At 39.6% G+C, this 23,260-nt stretch overlaps 1 protein-coding gene across 1 annotated transcript in view; it reads right to left on the bottom strand.

Annotated features, from left to right (window-relative positions):
• Positions 1–23,260, bottom strand: part of LOC126094460 (histone PARylation factor 1) — a 112,947-nt gene that overhangs the window by 16,867 nt on the left and 72,820 nt on the right. The window contains exons 5-7 of the mRNA XM_049908843.1: positions 18,861–19,009; positions 5,194–5,432; positions 1,883–2,136 (exon numbers count right to left, since the gene is read on the bottom strand). Coding sequence (XP_049764800.1) covers positions 1,883–2,136; positions 5,194–5,432; positions 18,861–19,009 — 642 coding nt within the window. The remainder of the gene's footprint in view (positions 1–1,882; positions 2,137–5,193; positions 5,433–18,860; positions 19,010–23,260) is intronic.

Here is a 23,260-nt window from a genome sequence, read left to right as displayed (position 1 = left end):
GCCGGACGTGGGGTTCAACTGTCATCCTCCTGAATGTGAGTCCAGTGTGCTAACCACTGCGCCACCTCACTCGGTTTTTAAGAGTGGTCCCTGCAGGATTGTGATAAACAGTATTTATTTCAATTATTGTTTCTCCATTTTAAATTTGCTTGTGTATGTGATGCTTGTTGTTTAAATTGATATTTCTCTCGTCTTAAAGTCTGCTTATGTAAGAGAAATTTGAAGTTTATTATTGTACATCAGGTTCAAGAGAAGATTGTGGTTTTAATTATCATTATGATTATTGACATATTTTGAAATAAATTTGTAATTTCTTAAGGAAAAATGATGTGCTCATCCTGGGTTCACCTTTCAACCTCAACTATCCTTTGTCCATTTCACTGCTACAGATAGATTCATGCAAATTGCAGCTTAAATGTGGTACATGTTCCTAGAAAGCCAAAGTATCTGGTACACATACCCATGGTTTGCAAAATGATGTAGTTTTGCTGCCTGCTCACTACTCCCATCCCTGGACTCCTCCTGCTTCTCAGCCAAGCTGGTATCACTGTTCCCCGTGAAACCTTTAGATAGGGTTGTGCTTGACCAAATGTGTATCACAGACAGAAACATCTTCCAGCATGCAAATCATATGTAACAACTTCAACAATACGTAAATGAAAGATCGTAATCACGATTCAGTCCAGTTCTCAATCTTTCGTTTGTTCTGCAATCAAATAGTGAAGTATGTTTGCACTATCTTCACAATGGGTCTTGCTGCTGCAATTTATTCTCGCAACAACAATTAGTCGGTTTATTTTGTTTCTTAGACATTTCATTCTGAATTAAATTTCCTTCTTGTTTCATCTCAAAGTCACCATCTTCTAAAGCTTATTAAATGCTGGTAACATTTTTACCTAGTATTCTAATATGTGAATTTCTCATTTCCAAACCACTTAACATATCTGTACAATGTCTCCTAATCTGGGTTTAAAATCAAGCAATGGGTTTTAAAAGACAACATTTGTGGTTTTTTGTGTTATCTTTACTTAATAAGCAGCATTAATGTTGGTATACAGTATCCATACACATATGAGAACTTTTATTGTAAACCTGTTCAAATACCACAGGAGTCTGTAAGTTGTTATAATTTAGCACTACTTCCTCCTGTGTTTCACAAAATTGTCAAATTTCAAGCAGAGCAATAGATCGTTGGATGGGCTAGTTCATAGTTTCTTACGTATCCTTTGTACTAGCACCACACGAGTCAAAAGTCATGATTGCTCAAGCAAGATCAATACTGTAACGAGTGCTTCAGAGTATCAGGAAATCCTAAGCCTGTTTGAAAGTCTAAATCATCTACCCAGCCCTGCTATTGTAAATTCTTCAAAATAAATCTGCATGTGACCTCACAGCCAAAGCTTCATCTGTAAATGTAATATGACCCCTATACACTATATTAAATAATGAAAAACCTCAACCCTGCAGCAATAGTTTAATCTGTGAATATAAGACAACCCTTTATTTTTAGAATGACTAATTTGGGGAAAAACCTCATCTTATAATCAGGTTAATACTGTTTTCCATTACTGCTAAAGAAAAAATAAGCCAAGTCTGAAAACCTCCTTGGCACTTCATCACACAATGGGCACTTTAATGGTCAACTGCCTTAATAATCAATCACACTCACGGTACAACCTGCTTTGACTGCTTTAGCAGTACACAGAGTCAAAGTGATAACAGTGTTGGCCTAAGGAACTTGCTGAGTTTGTTCACAGATAAATCTTTCCTACATCAATTGCTTATAGTCATCTAATGAGTCATAATCTCACATTTAAAGAAGAACAAGTGATCTGTTAGAAGAAAATAATGTTTACTAACATAAGAACACAACTCAAGTTACCTCAAGAATAGTGGCAAAGTCTTCTCGACCCAGTAGCCCATATGCTGTTCGTGCTAACTGCCTGATGGTATTGTGGAAGACATCACCACCAAAACAAAACAGTGCTACTGCTAATTCCAGTCCCGTACCAAAATCACATTCATCAGTGGCGATATTGGCTGCTGTAATAATTTCTTGTAATTTTCCAAGGTGTGCATCACGTTCCTCATCTGTTGTTGCTGTTACAACCTTTTCCAACAGCTTCTTTAAGGTTCCTTTTCAGAATTGAAAGATAAAAGTAAGACTTATTAGTAAATATAAATTATGAAAATGAATTACTGGCCAGTAATGGAAGTAACTATTGTACTGTGCAGAGAAAGAAAGGACACACATTGAATGTTCTTTACTGTCTACATTAAATTGTTTTTAATAAAATTTCAAAAATTTGAAGAAAGAAACAACCTTCAAAATCCAATATCCTGTCCTTCCCTGCCTGACTCCCCCCTCCCTACACACACACACACACACACACACACACACACACACACACACACACACACACACACACAAGATTTTAGAAAATTTTACATTTGTTGTCATAGTTAAAATTCAGCACAGATCTACTCTTAACTTTGCAAGTAACCTCTTGTTAAAAAATGCATTCAATGTTACATATACCGGATAAACTCCACAAACTGGGATCTTACCCTAGTGAAGTGTAAAGCTGTAAATAAAAGAATAAGGACCAATTCAAAGGTGGATCACAGCAATTTCATCCCTCCTTAGTGACCGGTATGAGGTACAATGAGCTTTTGGCCAAAGTCTTCTTCAGAAATGAAAACACACACATTAACACAAGCAAGCACACCTCATGCACACATTACTGCTCTGTACATTGAAATGTAATCTGGTCATTCTTTCACAGGGATCAGTTCACAATTCACTTTTCTTTAGCTTGCACATTGCAGACATGCCAAAAACAAAATTATGAAAGTCTGGTGACACTAGTGACTGCATACTTGCAAAAAGGTGTACCTAAATTGAACAGTCAGAAGAGATCCAAACGGAGGAACTGGAGGAAATGGGAATTACAAATGGAGACTCCAACCAAAGTCACCAAAATGAAGGCTTTCTGCTTCCCCCTAAATAGTAAAATTGAAGAAAAAAATCTCAACAGACAGTTTGAAAACATTACAATTACTCACAATAAAACATCTAAGTACTTGAGGGGAATCCTTGATAGAACGCTGTCTTTCAGAAAGCATCTAACAAAAAGGGCAAAAAAATTGAAAATCAGACTCATCATCATTCAAAAGTTTTGTGGTACAACGAGTGGAGCATCGGTATCCACCCTATATTCTTCTGCTTGGGTCTTGCCTTCTCGTCTATTGAACATTACGCCTCAGTTTGGCTAAACTGCCAAAATGCACAAAAGATACATTTCCAACTAAATAACACCATGAGAATGATTGCTAACATCACTGAATCAATGGCTATGGGATAGCAGCCGGTACTAAGCTACCTTTCACACCCCCAACTACGACAAATACGTGCTCTCATGAAAGAGTACAAAAAGATAACGGATAGTAAAAATCTACCGATTCGTCAAGATGTGAATGATGCAGACTGTAACTGATTCTGCTCTAGATGGCCACCAATAATAACACCAAGGGTCGCTGTGGAAGATAAGTTCAACATAACTAATCCATCAACTCAAGAATGGACTGGACAATAACATAATACAATGCCATGTATCACCCAAAAACCACTGGGATTTGACTTGCCATGCAAAACATGGCCAGTGCTAAACAGAATTAGAACCCAACATGGCTAATACACATATCTTTTACACAAATGGGATAAAGAACCATACTCACCTGGTTTTTGTGAAGAACCAGGAATTGTCAGACATATCATCAAATAATTCCCCACAAGATGATACAATGGCAGAGCAGAAGACTTGCTGCTGGTGATTCCAAAATCAATAGATTACATAAATCCAGCAGATGTTTGTGTATAAGATTTTATATTGTAAATGTTATGTTCTAAACTATCTGTATTTTTCTCTCAATGTGTCAAAAAGCCAAATGATAGAAAAACACAGGCAAAACATGCAACATTAAAGAAGACCACATGACACTATCCAGGCCATTTACCAACATGCATGTCCACTTTATAGCTTTCTATAAAAAGATGAATACTACCAAACTGGCTCCCAGCATCCATGAAGAACTGTCATGTTAAGGAGTTGCAAGACAAATTTGCTGAGCGTGCTCCACTACGTTATTCAATAGACCTACGTGCTTGTCTTATTACACAGGACATCTGGATTTTCTCATCAAGAACCAGTTTCCTCGAACTCCAGGGGTACGAAATTGTCCTTCAAGATATCTGCTCATCACGTAATCAACAGTACTAGTACTTATGACCAACTAGTATACCATCTACCTCACTTCTATGCTTCTCCTGGATGCTGGATTTGTACTTGCCTGCCCCCCCCCCCCCCCCCCCTTGTGGGTACTGGAACTGGGATTTCTGCAAATGGATGAGTAGAAATCATAACTGCCTTGAAAGCTGAGTATTTAAATATATTTGCCAATAAGTAACGTGACTGCCCATGTTCATTCATAATCAATACCTTGAAAGTGAAAGCCAAATTCACTTAGAACATCTTGGTGTTCACAATGAGACAAATAAATAATAAAGGATGAAAAACACGAGTACAAGACTGAAACCATATATTGCATATGTGATATAATTTTGGAGTGATGGTCAATACAAACTTTAACAAATAAACAATAAAAAACTATCAACAACAATAAAATGTTGGCCCATCAAAATCATATACAGTGGTCTAAGAGCTCTAAATGCCATCTTTTAGTTAACAGTTTGAGCCACATGAAAGCCTGAAAAATGTAATCACTATAAAAATGTTTAATACATGCAGTTCCAACAATTATGATACAAAAGATGAAATTAATTTATTACGCTTTCAATAATGTACTGGATTTTATTTATTTCAAGATACTCAAGATTTGATCAAAGAGTCATGGCTCAGTATCTTTAGGATGCATGATTACAGTCACTATTTTTACTTCCTCACAAAAGCTGTGAAACCAAACTGTGACAGAAAGAAACATTATAGGTTTCAGGCAAACCAACTATTTCTAGTGCACCTAACACTTTTGAGCTTCTATAATCTGATCTTACAATTCTCAACTGACCTTAACCTCTTTAAACACTCGCAAAGCATATTAACAGAGAACTATGATTGCCTTATTTTTCATCAGAAATTTCAACACCTTTAGATGTTGTCATTTAGTTGCACTTACTTTCAGACTCTATGAGGCTTCTGTAACCAAGTTCAGTCTTCTTGTCATAAGGAACAACCATTCCTGCCTGATGAAATGTCTTACAGACAGTTTTCCTAGATCGAGCTTTCATTTGTGGTGTGTTGAGATCCAGAGTGATCTTGTGGTTTGTGGCCCATTCTTGCAAACTACTCTGTATTCGAGAAACTTTCATTTTTTGGAATGGATCTGCTTTAGAACGGTATTCCTCAAGATATGAGCTGTGAACAGAATGAATGAAGCATGCAGATATAGGTTACAAAATTTTAAAAAAATTATAAAACCAAATTTCTCAAACTATTGTTTCAATAATAATAATGACAGTGGTAATAATTAATGTGCTGTATATGCTATCTTGCAGTACATCATCCAGGATCTGAATCTCTTCCTCCCTTGCCTCCTTGCCTTCAACATACGCTTCTAAGATTGTTTTTATAACTCCCTTACTCCTCCTTTCTTAATATATGCTCTTCCTTTCTTAATATATGCTCTATCCAGTTACTTTTCCTTCTTTTTATTACACTCATGAATTGTCTCTACTCTCCCACTCTTCTCAGGATCTTCTCATGTTTCACACTATTCACCCAACTTATTCCTTGCATTCTCCACCAAGTCCACATATGAAAAGCCTCCACCTATTCTCTATCTTTGTTTCTCATTACCCACATTCCAGCATCATACAGGACGGCACCTCCCACGAACTATGGATCTTGCCAAGTCGGAGGCTCGTGTACCTCAACAACACAGAAAGTCGTACTGTACATGCAGCCAAAATGGAGGGGTACCAGTGCAGAGACCAGAGGGGCAATTTTCTTTTCAATAGTGGGGAATACTCAGGGGAATGTCATAATCAGGAAAAATAAGATTGGTATTCTGCAGTCAGAGAGTGGATTGCTACATTACTTACTCAGGTAGGTAGGTTAGAAAATGTAGAAAGGGAAATGGACTGGTTGAAGTTATATATAGTGGGAATCAGTGAGCTGTGATGGCAGGAATAACAAGACTTCTGGGTAGGTGAGTACAGGGCTGTAAGTACAAAATCAAGTAAGGGTAGGCTTAAAAATGAATAAGAGAACACAAATGTGACTGCTATGAATAGCATAGTGAATGCATTATTGTAGCCTAAATAGATACCAAGCTAACACCAACCACAACAGTAGAAGTTTATATGCCATCTAGCTTTGCAGATGATGAAGGGACAGAAAGTGTGTATCATGATATGAAGGAAATCATCCAGATAGTAAAGGGAGATGAAAATTCAGTTGTGTCAGGTGTCTGGAGTTTGGTAGCAGGAAAAGGGAGAAAAGGAACAGCAGTAGGAGTATAAGAGCCAGGGGAAAGGAATGAAAGAGGAAGCTGCCAACAAGAATTTTGTATGGAGCATAATTTAATCATTGCTAACACTTGATTTAAGAATTATGAAAGCAGGCTGTATACTTGGGGAAGAGCTAAAAACAGTGAAACATTTCAGATTGATTACATAATGGTAAGGCAGAGCTTTTGGAACAAGGTTTTAAACTTTTAAGACATTTCCAGGGGCAGACCATAAAATATGAAAACTGGATAAATTTAACAAACCACAGGTTGTTGAGAGTTTCAGAGAGAGCATTAGGCATTGTTGGATTGTAACAAGAGAAAGGAATACAACAAAAAATGAATGGGTAGCTTTCAGAGACGAAACAGAGAAGGCATCAGAAGATCGCATAGGTAAAACAACAAGGCCTAGTGGAAATTCTTGGATACATTAAATTTAATCAACCAACACAGAAAATACAAAAATCCAGTAAATTAAGCAGGTGAAAGAGAATTAAAATATCTAAAAAATTAGACATACAAAACGTGCAAAATGGCTAAGCAGGAGTCACAAGAGGACAAATGCAAGGCTGTAGAAGTAAGCATAATTAGCTGAGAGATAGATGCTGCTTACAGGAATATTGAAGAGCTCTTTGGAGAAAAGTGAAGCAACTGTAAGAATATCAAGAGTTCTGATGGCAAATCAGTACTTAGCAAAGATGGGAAAGCTGCAAGTTGTAATGAATATATAGAGGGTTTATATAAAGGAACAAACCTGAGCACAATATTACAGAAAGAGAAGAAGAAGAAGAGATGCGAGGTAAGATACTGCAAAAAGAATTTGAGAAAACTCTGATGTTGATTTAATGCACCTGGATTCATTACCTCAGAATTATTGGAATCCTTGGGTGAGTCACCCATGACAAAATCATTCAGCCTGATGTGCAAGAGCAAGATATATGAGGCACGCAAAATACTTTCAGACTTTAAGAAGAACATAATAATTCAAATTCCAAGGAATGCAGGTGCTGACAGGTGTAAATATCACTAAACCATCAGATTAATAAGACACGGTTGCAAAATATTTACACAAATTATTTACAGAAGAATGTAAAAAGCAGTAGAGGCTGACCTTAGGAAAAATCAGATGAGAAATGTAGGAACACATGAGGCAACACTGATCCTACAACGTATCTTAGAAGACAGATGGAAGAAAAGCAAGCCTATGTTTACAGTGTTTGTAAATTTAGAGATAGGTTTTGGCTATGTGGAATAGACTATAAAATAGGTAGCAAGGATAAAATACAGTGACCATAAAGTTATTAAAACCTGAACAGAAACCAGACTGCAGTTACAAGAGTCAAAGGACGTGAAAGGGAAGCCATAGTTGGAATGGGATTGAGACAGGGTTGTAACTTATCCCTCATGTTTATAGCTGTGAAGCAAATCATGGAGAAATTTGCAATGGGGATTAAAGTTCATGGAGAAGAAATAAAAACTTTGAGATTTGCCGATGACAATGTAATTTTATCAGAGACAGCTTATGATTTGGAAGAGCAATTAAATGAAATGGGTAGTGTCTTGAAAGGTATCATACGATGACAATCAATAAAAGCAAAACAAGGGTAATACAACGTACAGAAGTTGAAATAAATCACCCAACACTGAGGTAATTAGACTACGAACTGACACACAAAGTAGTGTATGACTTTTATTATTTGGCCAGTAAAATAGCTGCTGATCACTGAAATAGGGAAGATACAAAATGCACACCGGCAAATACACAATCATATATGAAAAAAAGAAATTTGTTAAATCTAGTATAAATTTAAATGTTAGGAAGTCTTTTCTGGAGATATTTGTTTGAATTTTAGCTTTCTATAGAGTGAAACATAGACAATACACAATGCAGAGGAGAAGAAAATAAAAGTTTTTGAAATAGGGTACTATAGAAGAATGTTGAAGACTACATGGGAATGTTAATAACAAATGCAGATTATGAATCAAACTAGGAGAAAGAGAAATGTGTGGCACAACTTGACTAAAAGAAGGGACTGGCTGGATGGACACATTCTGAGGCATCAAGGAATTGTCAAAGTGACAACGGGAAAAGATGGATTGTAAAAGGAGATCAAAGATAGAATATAGCAAGCAGGTTCAAATGTACACAGATTTTTGTATTTATGCAGAGAGGATGAAGCTTCTTGCACAGGACAGCCTAGATGGAGGGCCTGCATCAAAACAGTCTTCATACTGACTTGTCTGGCATAGCAGTAATAGGTTGTTGTTGTTATGATCTTCAGTCCTGAGACTGGTTTGATGCAGCTCTCCATGCTACTCTATCCTGTGCAAGCTTCTCCATCTCCCAGTACCTACTGCAGCCTACATCCTTCTGAATCTGCTTAGTGTATTCATCTCTTGGTCTCCCTCTACGATTTTTACCCTCCACGCTGCCCTCCAATAATAAATTGGTGATCCCTTGACGCCTCAGAATATGCCCTACCAACCGATCCCTTCTTCTAGTCAAGTTGTGCCACAAACTCCTCTTTTCCCCAATTCTATTCAATCTCTCCTCATTAGTTATGTGATCTACCCATCTAATCTTCAGCATTCTTCTGTAGCACCACATTTCGAAAGCTTCTATTCTCTTCTTGTCGAAACTATTTATCGTCCATGTTTCACTTACCTACATGGCCACACTCCATACAAATACTTTCAGAAACGACTTCCTGACACGAAAATCAATACTCGATGTTAACAAATTTGTCTTCTTCAGAAATGCTTTCCTTGCCATTGCCAGTCTACATTTTATATCCTCTCTCCTTCGACCATCCTCAGTTATTTTGCTCCCCAAATAGCAAAACTCATTTACTACGTTAAGTGTCTCATTTCCTAATCTAATTCCCTCAGCATCACCTGACTTAATTAGACTACATTCCATTATCCTCGTTTTGCTTTTGTTGATGTCCATCTTATACCCTCCTTTCAAGACACTGTCCATTCCGTTCAACTGCTCTTCCAAGTCCTTTGCTGTCTCTGACAGAATTACAATGTCATTGGCGAACCTCAAAGTTTTTATTTCTTCTCCATGGATTTTAATGCCTACTCCGAACTTTTCTTTTGTTCCCTTTACCGCTTGCTCAATATACAGATTGAATAGCATCAGGGAGAGGCTACAACCCTGTCTCACTCCCTTCCCAACCACTTCTTCCCTTTCATGCCCCTCGACTCTTATAACTGCCATCTGGTTTCTGTACAAAGTGTAAATAGCCTTTCGCTCCCCGTATTTTACTCCTGCCACCTTTAGAATTTGAAAGAGAGTATACCAGTCAACACTGTCAAAAGCTTTCTCTAAGTCTACAAATGCTAGAAACGTAGGTTTGCCTTTCCTTAATATTTCTTCTAAGACAAGTCGTAGGGTCAGTATTGCCTTACGTGTTTCAACATTTCTACGAAATCCAAACTGATCTTTCCCGAGGTCGGCTTCTACCAGTTTTTCCATTCGTCTGTAAAGAATTCGTGTTAGTATTTTGCAGCCATGACTTATTAAACTGATAGTTCAGCCGTGACTTATTAAACTGATAGTTCGGTAATTTTCACATCTGTCAACACCTGCTTTCTTTGGGATTGGAATTATTATATTTCTCTTTAAGTCTGAGGGAATTTCACCTGCTTCATACATCTTGCTCACCAGATGGTCGAGTTTTGTCAGGACTGGGTCTCCCAAGGCTGTCAGTAGTTCTAATGGAATGTTGTCTACTCCCGGGGCCTTGTTTCAACTTAGGTCTTTCAGTGCTCTGTCAAACTCTTCACGCAGTATCATATCTCCCATTTCATCATCATCTACATCCTCTTCCATTTACATAATATTGTCCTCAAGAACATTGCCCTTGTATAGACCCTCTATATACTCCTTCTACCTTTCTGCATTCCCTTCTTTGCTTAGAACTGGGTTTCCATCTGAGCTCTTGATATTCATACAAGTGGTTCTCTTTTCTCTAAAGGTCTCTTTAATTTTCCTGTAGGCAGTATCTATCTTACCCCTCGTGAGATAAGCCTCTACATCCTTACATTTGTCCTCTAGCCATCCCTGCTTAGCCATTTTGCAATTCCTGTCGATCTCATTTTTGAGACGTTTGTATTCCTTTTTGCCTGCTTCATTTACTGCATTTTTCTATTTTCTCCTTTCATCAATTAAATTCAATATTTTTTCTGTTACCCAAGGATTTCTACTAGCCCTCGTCTTTTTACCTACTTGATCCTCTGCTGCCTTCACTATTTCATCCCTCAAAGCTACCCATTCTTCTTCTACTGTATTTCTTTCCCCCATTCTTGTCAATTGTTCCCTTATGCTCTCCCTGAAACTCTGTACAACCTCTGGTTTAGTCAGTTTATCCAGGTCCCATCTCCTTAAATTCCCACCTTTTTGCAGTTTCTTCGGTTTTAATCTACAGTTCATAACCAATAGATTGTGGTCAGAGTCCACATCTGCCCCTGGAAATGTCTTACAATTTTGAAACCTGGTTCCTAAATCTCTGTCTTACCATTATATAATCTGTCTGAAACCTGTCAGTATCTCCAGCCTTTTCCATGTATACAATCTTCTTTTATGATTCTTGAACCAAGTGTTAGCTATGATTAAGTTGTGCTCTGTGCAAAATTCTACCAGGCAGCTTCCTCTTTCGTTTCTTACCCCCAATCCATATTCACCTACCATGTTTCCTTCTCTCCCTTTTCCTACTGTCGAATTCCAGTCACCCATGACTATTAAATTTTTGTCTCGCTTCACTACCTGAATAATTTCTTTCATCTCATCATAAATTTCATCAATTTCTGTGTCATCTGCAGAGCTAGTTGGCATATAAACTTGTACTACTGTAGTAGGCGTGGACTTCGTGTCTATCTTGGCTAATAGGTTATAAACACAAATATTCCTCATGAAACAGTCATCTATTAGTAAAAACTGTATCAAATTCCCTAAAGTAGTTACCGAGATAAGCCTTCACATACAAATGGAAAAATGTGGCTGGGGACTTTAATTTATAATATTATTGATTTGCAAAGAATTAACTGGGTACAACTGGGTAAAAATTAAGAAACATGCCATGGCTAATGCAACGGGCTGCATTAGCAGATCTCACCACAGCTGACCGAATGTTATTGCAACTGGGACTGCTGTTGGTACAAGGACTGCACTGCAATGCCAGGCAGTTACTATGTCACTGGGTGCAGCCGGATTGGAAATATCAATGACACAGCAGGAAGGCAGAGACATTGCAGCACTGGCAGCACAATTACTTCACATATGAGTCACGGGCTTATTGTGGCTTACATGATAAAATATCAATGACGCAGCAGGAAGGCAGAGACATCGCAGCACTAGCAGCCCGATTACTTCACTTACGAGCCACGGGCTTCTTGTGGCTTAAGTGATAAAAAACAATGCTGTAACAAAACATGCCAAGTCCCAAGTTGTGGAATTAGTGCTCTCTACCTACCCTTTGGGTCACTTGAGGGCCTGCTTCAGATGCTGCTGGCCCTCAACCCTGAAGGTCTTTGGCTATCATACAGGTCCATGCAACTGCTCGCAGGCAAATTTTTGCTTGCTTGCCTCTGTTCTGGAAAGATATTGCTGTGGTGAGCAGTTCCTACTATCCTACGTCTACACTGTTATCTCACGCACCACATCTGGGGCTACCTGGACACCTTTAGGAATCACAGCTGTTGCAGTGGGACACTGACTACCTTGCCTCTGGCATTATCACTCCCCCACCTGCGCAAAACCACTGAGCTGTGTGCTGACCATAGTGCCTTCTCTGTCAACGCATACGGTTTATGTCCTGTGGCATTGGCCTCTATGGGCATCAGCACGACCATTGCAATACAAAGTGATAAATGTGTGGTTTATCAATGCTGTATCACTGATGACATGTTGGATTCTATCAGGCATCTACTCACCACCTTGCTGCTACCCCGCCTGGATGTTGGGCCACAAGCATCCAGATTTCCAAGAACCCCACGCATAACTCACCATAGGGCCAACCATCACAGTCACTATAATACGTACAGAAGATACGTATAGATTCTGGTGAAAAGGCAGACAGAAAGATCCGTAGTCCGAACTGGATTGATTCCATGACCTTCCAGTTTCCAGGCCCAAGCATTACTGCTAGATCACCAAGCCTGACATAGATTCAAGTCAATCTTTGCTGCTCCCTGTTGTTGTGGCAAATGTTTACTTACTGTTTTTTTCTGCCAGATACTGCCTTCTATGTAGCTGATTAGCTTATTTCCATGATATGTCATTCCAAAGGTCGATTAAATACAGAAAAGATAACAATACAAATATTACTGGTCCACAATTACTTAGCAGTAGCAAATTATATACATAAACCTTCCTTGTGAATCAGTCTACCAATTAGTGAGAACAGTATTGAAATCACTACAGAAGTTCCCAAGATTAGTCTGAATTTGTGCACAGTAACTGAGGCAAGGGATGTTAATTTATAATACATATTTATTGATTATCTGCTCAACCTATTAATGTTTTATCTTTATTTATAGAGCTGATGATGATCATTAACTGTTCATGCCAATTAATAATTTGTGACAATCTGCAACCCAACTGTTAAAATAAATATTTCCAGTCCTTTACTCGCTATTCTCAACACAGCTTTTGTGGCATGTGTAATGAGCCTAATTATCATATATTGTAAAATCTTTTAATTAGTAACAGTTTCCACTTACACTTGGAAAGATCTCCATGCAGCTGCTTTGTATCATTTGGCAACCTATTAAGGATACAGGGTACTTATAAATGGTGGAAAATTTTTTTATGACTTTATTAAAGGCTATACTCTTTCTGATGACATTGATATATACATTACAGGGTTTCAAATGAAAAATAACCTATATATACCAAATTTTAAAGTTACAGTCATGTATGCCGCCACGGCCCCTCTATTTCTGTTACAGAAACCAGTATTATTTCAAAAAGAACTGTGAACTTTCTGTTTCCAGCGATTATATGTATGATACATTGTATATGTTGTTAACAGTGGAGGTTTCTAGTCTCTGTAACTGATTATCTTTACTTTTGTCTCGTTGAAGCAGTTTGTTCACATGTTACTGAGTGCTTGTTGCCCAAGTGCTACATATATGTTTGTGGAAGTACATATCTTTTAGTGTGCAATAAATATGAACTATGCCATGCATAAAGAAATTCAATAAAAGGAAATTTCTTGGCAATCAGTTCACAAACAAAGCAAGCCACACTGTTGAAAGTAACCTATGTATCAGTTCTTCAGGGAAGATAGTCCCACATGGCACATCTCCTGGTGATTCAAATTTTTGTGTTAACAATGACGCTGTTTGTAGTGGATTTGTTGTTGTTGATGTGGACATCTTATCTTCTTCGATAAAGGAAGAGGCAAAGTATAAACAATGTGATTGTGTAGACTGTCTGGAAATAACTGAACAACAAAGTAGCAGGAAGGGTTTAGCGTCAAAATTGGTTGTTCTGTGTAGATCCTGCAATAAATCTACTTCGAAAATGACTTCAAACGTTGTGCATAATTCATATGATGTGAATTTGAAGTTAGTGTATGCAATGCATGCAGTAGGGAAAGGAAAAAAGGCTGCTCAAACATTTTATGGTTTGATGGGCTGTCCTGCTCCTCCTCCTCCTCCTCCTCCTCCTCCTCCACCCAGTAGGTTCAGCAAGCACATAAAAATACTTTTAGGTGCCTTGAAAGTTGTGTCTAAAGCATCTATGAAAAACTTGCAATAGAAGAAACTGTAAATATTAGTGGAACCAGGGGCGTTGCTGTTGCACTTGATGGGACATGGCAACATCGAGAACATCGTTCCTTGAATGGTGTTGTAAGTGCTACTTCTCTGGAGAATGGAAAAGTTGTTGATTTTGAGTGCTTATCTAAGTACTGCCACACCCACCATGGTAACACTGACGGACATATTGAACATCAGTGTTCTAAGAATTATGATTGTTACAGTGGAGGTATGGAGTGTGATGAAGCTCTAAAAATATTTCAGAGGTCAGTGCACATTTATAACGTTAGGTATACGAAGTACCTAGGCGATGGGGACTCTAAAGCTTTCAATAAAATTTATGAGTTCATTGTTCATGGTGATACCTTGGTAACAAAACTGGAGTGTTGTGGAGATGTGCAAAAGAGGATGGGTACTAGATTGAGGAAGCTACAAAGAGAAATGAAAGGAAAGTTGCTATCAGTTGGAAAACCTCTGTCTGGCTGAGGCAGATTGACAGAAACTCAAAGAGACCTCCTTCAGAGTTATTATGGACTGGCCATTAGATGAACTGCACCTCTGAATGACGTTACAGCAATGAGAAAAGCTGTATGGGCCACCTACTTTCCTAAGTTGTCCACAGATGACCACCCTGTTCACGGATTTTGCCCTACAGGAGCAGATTCTTGGTGTGGTGACCAAAAAGCAAAAGAAAATGGTCAAATATACCAGTATAAGCATTCTTTTCCTGAGCTTGTTATGAATGAAATAAAACCAATTTTTAGAGACATGAGTGACCCTGTTTTGCCTAGTAAATGTCTTCATGGGGGCATTCAGTAGACAAGTTTCCATATGGGAAAGATTACCGAAGAATGTTTTTGTAGGACTAAATACATTAAAAGTTGGTGTGCTAGATGCAGTGATATGTTTCAATGATGGAATGATAGGAAGGTTGGAAGCCTTGAGAAATTTAGGCATAAAATGTGGCTCTAATATGGAAGATCTATTGCTTGCGTGTGACAGACAACGGGTGCATGAAGCTGAAAGATTCACTCTTCAAGTTACCAAAGAAGCAAGAAGTGCTAAAAGGAATGCCAAGAGGAAGCTTGAAGATGAAGAAATGCTGAAGGATGAAGACTATGCTTCAGGAATGTTCTGAGGCACAGAATATCTTCATTCACAATTTCCCACAAGTAGTGTTTTTCAGAATTCAGGTAGTACAAATATTTCCTAAAGTTTATAAAGCATTGCTTTAATTTTTTCTGTGACTTGCAATAGTCCATACTTATGTAGTAGACCTAAGCTTTATTGCAGAATCAACTAAATTATAGAAAAAATAACATTTTTAGGAAAAAAAATTATAAAAATTAAAATGTAAGATGTGATTTTTTATCCTTGCAATATACATAATAGGTGAAATTAAATAGATCTAGTACCTCAGCCATCATGTCATGTGAATCTGGTAAAAATCTGGTCTCCTTCAAATGTATAACACTGGATTAAATGGTACCTCAATTTGAGGTAACATTTTGGGAAAAAAAATTGCATCAATGTCGTCGTAATTTTTTTTAATAACCATAAGCAGGTTCAAAAATATTCAAAATACTTCTGATTTGTTTAGAAAGTGTGCTGCATTACCTGATATCAACAAAAAAATCTGTAAAACACATACATTATAAACAGTGTCTGAAAGAAATAGGTGTTGACTTTACATAATACTGAATCGGAAAAGTGCCCTGTATCCTTAAAGAAAAGACTTCCAACAAGTGGGATCTGATACAAGAGCTCTTTTATTGCTCAATACTAAGATAATCATCTCTGATTGCAGTATTGTAACGATAAATGTATTTAATCATTGTGCTACTTTCTAGGTTCTTTTCTATGGCTATAATTGTCTTTAGAATACACACAGAAAAAACAGTTAGCAAATTATACTTACTGAACTATTCCCTGCTAGATTTACATTATTTGAATGACCCAGTATTCTAACTGCTAGCTTCTATAGACTGTTGTTACTTAAGAATTGACTGCTACCATGGAAATACTAGGGGGTGGAGGCCCATGTGGGAGGCAAGGACTGCATTCTGCCAATCCCACAAGACCTGCCTAGCTGCAGCAACAACTTGAAGTTGCCAAACCTTGATCCCACCACCACAAATCTTATTGCTTGCACTATGCTACAGTTTCAGTCCGCTCACTGTCCTGTGTGACCACTGTACTCTGTGACTTTGTTCATTTTCGTTTTTGTAACTGTAGGATTTTATTTGTTGTTACCATTATTTGTCATATGGTACTGTACAATGTCAGTAGGAAGTCTGTCAAAAATTTACAGTAGGTAATATCTCTTGGCCAGGGGATTGCCACATGAAGGCAGTAAAGGGTTTGCACGTTACATGAAAAACTTAATAGTGACCCGCTGCTCACCGTTAACAATGTAATCGATAGAACTGCTACAGCTTTGATACATAAACAAAAACACTGTTGTGAACGCTAACAAAGAAAACGTTTGAGAATGAAAAGTGTATTACCAACACATGAGGCGCAGTCAAATGAAAATCGAACACCTGCCACAACAGAACCTTGGAATCATTGCATTGAAAACTAATCATCATACGAGTTAAGATATTTATCCCACTGAGGAATGAAATGATCAATTCCTGTCTCATAGAACGAGTCCGGCTGCTGACAGATGCTCATTCACTCTCATTCTTACACTTCCTTGTCCAACTGAAACCAACATCAAAACTTTTTTCTCAGGTTGTCAAATATGTGAAAATCACACTGTGAAAGACCTGGTCTGTACAGAGGATGCTGTAGTGTTTCCGAACCAAATTGCTGAAGCATAGTCTTTGCCCAATTGGCAGCACAGGTGCGGGTGTTATTGTGCAACAGGATGATTCTGTCGGACAGCCTGCCAACAGCCCAAGGGTAAACGGCAAAGCCAACAGTGGATAAATCCCACACCTCCCTTGCCAAAGAAATCAAAAGCTGAAACTTCCTGGCAGATTAAAACTGTGTGCCAGACCAAGACTCGAACCCGGGACCTTTGCCTTTCGTGGGCAAGTGCTCTATCAACCGAGCTACCCAAGCACGACTCACGCCCCATCCTCACAGCTTTACTTCCGCCAGTACCTCGTCTCCTACCTTCCAAACTTTACAGAAGCTCTCCTGCAAACCATGCAGGACTAGCACTCCTGAAAGAAAGGATATTGCGGAGACATGGCTTAGCCACAGCTTAGGGGATACTTTGCAGCGGAGTGTGCGTTGATATGAAACTTCCTGGCAGATTAAAACTGTGTGCCGGATCGAGACTCGAACCCGGGACCTTTGCCTTTTGCGGGCAAGTGCTCTACCACTTGCCTGTATGTTATTTATTGACATATAGGGCTACCAATTTTTTCTGTGTACAAAGTCTTCTAATATAATATTTTGTACTGTCGGGTGTACCACTGGAAAGTGAATTGGAAAAACACATATGTACAAAAGTAATCTTGTAGCAATATTTCATCTGTGTGCAGAACTCATGATTATAGGAAAACACAATTTTACATTCTTGTTGTATTCTTATCCCAAAATGAATCCAATCACAAATAAAAAATACAGCTACAAATGAAAATAATGTTCAATGTCACATGTCAAGTTGACCACTGTCACTGTTTTACGTTTATAAAAAAAGTCCCTCTGTTCTAATGTTAACATGCTAGCTGTCCCACATTTTACTGTATTTGCAGGTGTAAAACAGTTGAAATACCTAACTAGAGGCAAGCAGTGATATACATTGGTCAGTAAAATTTACCCTTCTTCCATCACATCTTGAGAACAATCTGACATTGTCTGTTAAGCTAGCTCTCTCTCTCTCTCTCTCTCTCTCTCTCTCTCTCTCTCTCTCTCTCTCTCTCTGTGTGTGTGTGTGTGTGTGTGTGTGTGTGTGTGTGTGTGTTTTTCCAATTCACTTTCCAGTGGTACACCCAACAGTACAAAATATTATATTAGAAGACTTTGTACACAGAAAAAATTGGTAGCCCTATATGTCAATAAATAACATACAGCCACATATGTTCTAACGTTATTCCTAGGAGTTTACAAGTAACTTTTATGTTTTGGCTTGGGGACAGCTGCAAGTATGTACACACCTTTTAGTAAAAATAATGATAATACAAATGAAGTATGATGTGATCTCAGATTTACTGACAAACAATTGCTGTTGAATGGAAAGTGGCAACAGATGTGCCAGCATTGAGAGTAAAATGCAAGGATGTGAGAAATGAGAAGAAACAACACTTACGAAAACTTTGTGAGAGTTTGTGACATGTAAATGCACAATCAGAAACATGGAAAGGAAACACACTAGCTAGGCTTGACATTCTTTGATTTGAATTCAGTACTTGCCAGTATACACACATTGTTATTCCCAACATATATTAGGGCTCCAATATGAAGGCAGTAGTAATTATAAAATTTTTATTTAAATACTTTCCTTCTAATGCGGTAAGCATTGTGAAGCTGTAAATCTTCTTACTGTAACAACTCACAATTAAGCTTTAGGGTTATGATAACCTTTTCTGTTATTAAATGCATGTTATCCTTACTTGACGGCACCAAAGAGATTTTCAGCCATGGGTTTTATCAAGCAATCCACTGCAGCACAATTACTTGCGACGAAGCAAGGTGCTTCTTTGGGATCATCACGAAAATATCCAATATGGAACAGTTTCTTTTCATCTCCTTTAATTACCGTCTGTAATTAAATAAAAGCAAGTTTAATGGGTGGCAAAAATATAATCAACTGGAATAATTAGTTACTTTTAAATTATTACTGAATAGTTACCACCATCATTACTGGATTCTCCATTCTGTCAATAAAGAATGCAAAACTCATGTACTATGCTTAAAAAATAAAACACTTCAAGAATAAGGCAAAAATTATTTGGAACATCAAAAACAAACCAAACTTGTTATTCAAATGAAACCGAGTGTCTGGAAAACAGCTCAGGCAGAAATGGTGACACTTTCAAATCATTTGCTACCAGTTCCATTTTACTTCCTTACAATGCCTACAAGCACTGCACCCAATAATGAACAACCAAATACATATGTACTAAATCTCTTGTGCAGACACTGCCTGTTATCACCAATGGACAGTAGTTTTAAAAATACAATCCCTAAGGAAACTACAGAATTCAGTAGCCAGTGTCACTGGCTGTGATGGTGTTTCTAGCAGAAAATTAAAACCTAGTTCTGACTTGATAGGATTACCCTTAAGCTATCTTTGCAATCAGGCAGTGACTTGCGGTATTTCCTAAAAGGCCTAAATAGATCCTACTAACACCCACTGACGAAACTGGAGAACTGAACTACCTGTAATTACAAATCTATATCACTCCCAGCCTTGTCAGAAGTGTTGGAGGAGGTACCTTACAACTGTCCTCCACACAGAAAGCAATAAAAGATCTTATGAATGGAGTATCAGCATAACTAAACAAGAAAAATTATCCGGTTGATATATTCTGTGGACCACAAAATTCTACTTAGCACACTTAAGACTCCCTTCCCACTACCTTAAATGCTTTTTGTAGCAGATAATAAAAACCTGTTTCAACTAAACTATGATACGCACATTTGCAGTACAATATACAAAAATAATATTCATGTAGACGGCCTTCTTGTTGATGGTTCAGTACGGAACTATAAACTATGCTGGTAAACATTCAATAATTTACCCTCTGACATAGAGCAAGAATTTGGGAATCACCACCAGTTCAAAAGAAAATTAAAAGCACACCTCATTACAGACTCTTTCTACTAATGATCTGAATACCTAGTTGCAAGGAAAGCTCTGTTAACTTCATGAGAAGTAACAGTGTCTATTATAAAGCTGCACGACAAGTAATAATGTAATGGAAGTAGGACTCAGTACTTTTAGACGTAAAAAACTATATTACGTGAAAAACATCATTGTAATCAAGCAAATATTAAGCTACTAACAGGAGTTAAACAGCGCCTATATAGTGAAACTGAGGAGGTAGCAGCTTTTCTTGAAGAAGCAGTCTCTTTACAGTGTATGTAATATTAAGTAGGACACTGATAATTATTGTTAATGCAGTACATAGATTTAAGTCTTTATAATGTGTCTGTCTCATGCCAGCTCATTCTACAGCCCTTGGTGTGGTTGGTTGGTTTGTGGGATTGAATGGACCAGACTGCTACAGTCATCAGTCCCTTTTTCCAAAACTTCAAGCACCCAAACAGAATAAAAATGAACAATGGAGATGACAACAGACAACACAGGACAAGAAAGACTTAGGCAGAGACCAGACAAAAGGAATTAAAATCACACAGAGTGTGACAGTGGTTGCCCGACCATAGACACAAAAAAAGGAAAAGCCAACGACCTAGAAACACAATAAAAAAAAGTACCCAGTCTAAAATCGTAGGCCAAAGGCCAGACTCAAAACAAAAAAATGACTAACACTCAGATTAAGTGATAAAAGCCCCCTGCCCGAATAAAACACAGAACTAAGCCTGCCATGGCAGTGTCATCTGTTAAAAGGGCAGGCAGCGTATCAGGCAGCACAAACGTCTGCCTGAGCACAGCTAAAAGGGGACAGGCCAACAAAATGTGGACCACTGTCAAAGCAGATCCGCAGCGACATAGAGGTGGGTCCTAACAGCGCAATAAGTGGCTGTGCGTCATCCGCGTGTGTCCAATGCGCAGCCTGCAGAGGACAACAGACTCCTTGCGAGAGACCCACAAGGAGGAGCGCCACGCACCAATAGCCTCCTTGATGGCCCAAAGTTTGTTTGGTGAAGGCAGGGTGCGCCATTCTTCACTCCAGGTGCAAAGGACAGTCTGCCGCAAAACTGCCCTGAGGTCACTCTCCGAAAGTCCAATCGATAAGGTTGGTGCACTTACAGCCTGTTTGGCCAGCATGTCAACACGTTCATTGCCCAAGATGCCAACATGACCAGGGGTCCACACAAAGACCACAGAGTGGCCGCAACGGGCAAGAGTTTGGAGGGACTCACGGATAGCCATCACCAGACGAGAGTGAGGGAAACACTGGTCGGCAGCTCGTAGTCACTACAGGGAGTCACTACAGATAACGAAGGACTCACCTGAGCAGCAGCAGATATACTCTAGGGCACGAGAGATGGCGACCAGCTCAGCAGTGAAAACGCTGCAGCCAGCCGGCAATGAGTGTTGTTCGTAATGGTCCCCTAGAGTGAGAGCATAACCGATACGACCAGCAGCCATCGAACCATCAGTGTAGACAATGCCAGAGCCCTGATACGTGGCAAGGATGGAAAGAAAGCGGTGGCAGAAGGCCTCAGGAGGGACCGAGTTCTTTGGGCCCTGTGCCAATTTGAGCCAAAGTCATGGGCAGGGCACACACCACAGAGGTGTACACAGAGGGGCCCGGAAAAGAGGTGGAAGAGGGAAAACCTCAAGCCCAGAGAGAAGCTCTCTGACGCGAACCGTGATTGTACAACCTGACTGGGGGCTGACGTTCTAGGAGATGGACAACACACTGAGGGAACAGGAGATGGTAGTTGGGATGCCCAGGCAAGCTACAAACGTGTGTAGCATAAGTGGCCAGTAGACATTGGTGCCGTAACCACAGTGGAGGGACACCTGCCTCCACAAGTATGCTGTTCACAGGGCTGGTCCGGGAAGCTCCAGTGGCAAGTCGGATCCCACCGTGGAAGATAGGGTCCAGCACCTGCAACGCAGAAGGGGATGCTGAACCATAAGCCAGGCTCCCATAATCCAAGTGGGACTGAATTAACACCTGGTAGAGCCATAAGAGGGTAGACCAGTCGGCACCCCAGCTGATGTGGCTCAAGCAACGCAGAGCATGAAGATGCCGCCAACACATCTGTTTAAGCTGCCGAATATGAGGGAGCCAAGTCAACCGGGAATCAAAAACCACACCCAAAAACCGATGTGTCTCCACCACAGCAAGAGGTTCGCCGTCAAGATAAAGCCATGGCTCAGGGTGAACAGTGTGTCACTGGCAGAAACGCATAATGCAGATTTTCGCAGCCGAAAACTGGAAGCCATGCGCGAGGGCCCAAGACTGCGCCTTGTGGATAGCGCCCTGCAGCTGACGTTCAGCAGCTGCAATGCCAATGGAGCTATAGTAGAGGCAGAAGTCGTCAGCATACAAGGAAGCTGAGACAGACATTCCCACCGCCGCAGCAAGCCCATTAATTGCAATTAAAAACAGGAACACACTTAACACAGATCCCTGCAGTACCCGTTCTCCTGAACTCTGGGGGAACTATGGGAGGCCGTAACTTGCACGCAGAAGGTATGATGGGACAGAAAATTTCATATGGAAATCGGCAGCAGACCCCGAAGACCCCAACCGTGAAGCGTAGAAAGGATGTGATGTCGCCAGTCATATTGTATGCCTTCCGCATGTCAAAAAAGACAGCAACGACGTGCTGACGGCAGGCAAAGGCTATACGGATGGCAGACTCCAGGCTCACCAGATTATCGGCGGCAGAGCTGCCTTTACGGAACCCACCCTGAGATGGAGCCAGAAGGCCCCGAGACTCGAGTACCCAACTCAACCGCCGGCTCACCATGTGTTTGAACAACTTGCAAAGAATGTTGGTGAGGCTAATGGGGAGGTAGCTGTCCACCTCCAGTGGGTTCTTGCCAAGTTTCGAAACGGGGGCTACGATGCTTTCCCGCCATTGTGACGGGAAGTCACCCTCGACCCAGATACGGTTGTAAAGGTCTAGGAGGCATCGCTGGCAGTCCACCGAGAGGCGTTTGAGCATCTGACAGTGGATGCTACCTGGCCTGGGAGCCATATCAGGGCAAGTGGCTGGGGCACTTTGGAATTCCCACTCACTGAATGGAACATTGCAGGATTCAGGGTGGTGCATGTGAAATGAAAGGCTCCGACGTTCCAACCACTCTTTCAGGGAGCGGAAGGCCAGTGTGTAATTTGCAGAAGTGGAACTCAGAGCAAAATGT

This window comes from Schistocerca cancellata, chromosome 8 (genome assembly GCF_023864275.1).
Source record: "Schistocerca cancellata isolate TAMUIC-IGC-003103 chromosome 8, iqSchCanc2.1, whole genome shotgun sequence".
NCBI lineage: Eukaryota > Metazoa > Arthropoda > Insecta > Orthoptera > Acrididae > Schistocerca > Schistocerca cancellata.
Note: the sequence above shows the minus strand (reverse complement) of the source record. Positions and strands in the feature narration are given on the sequence as shown.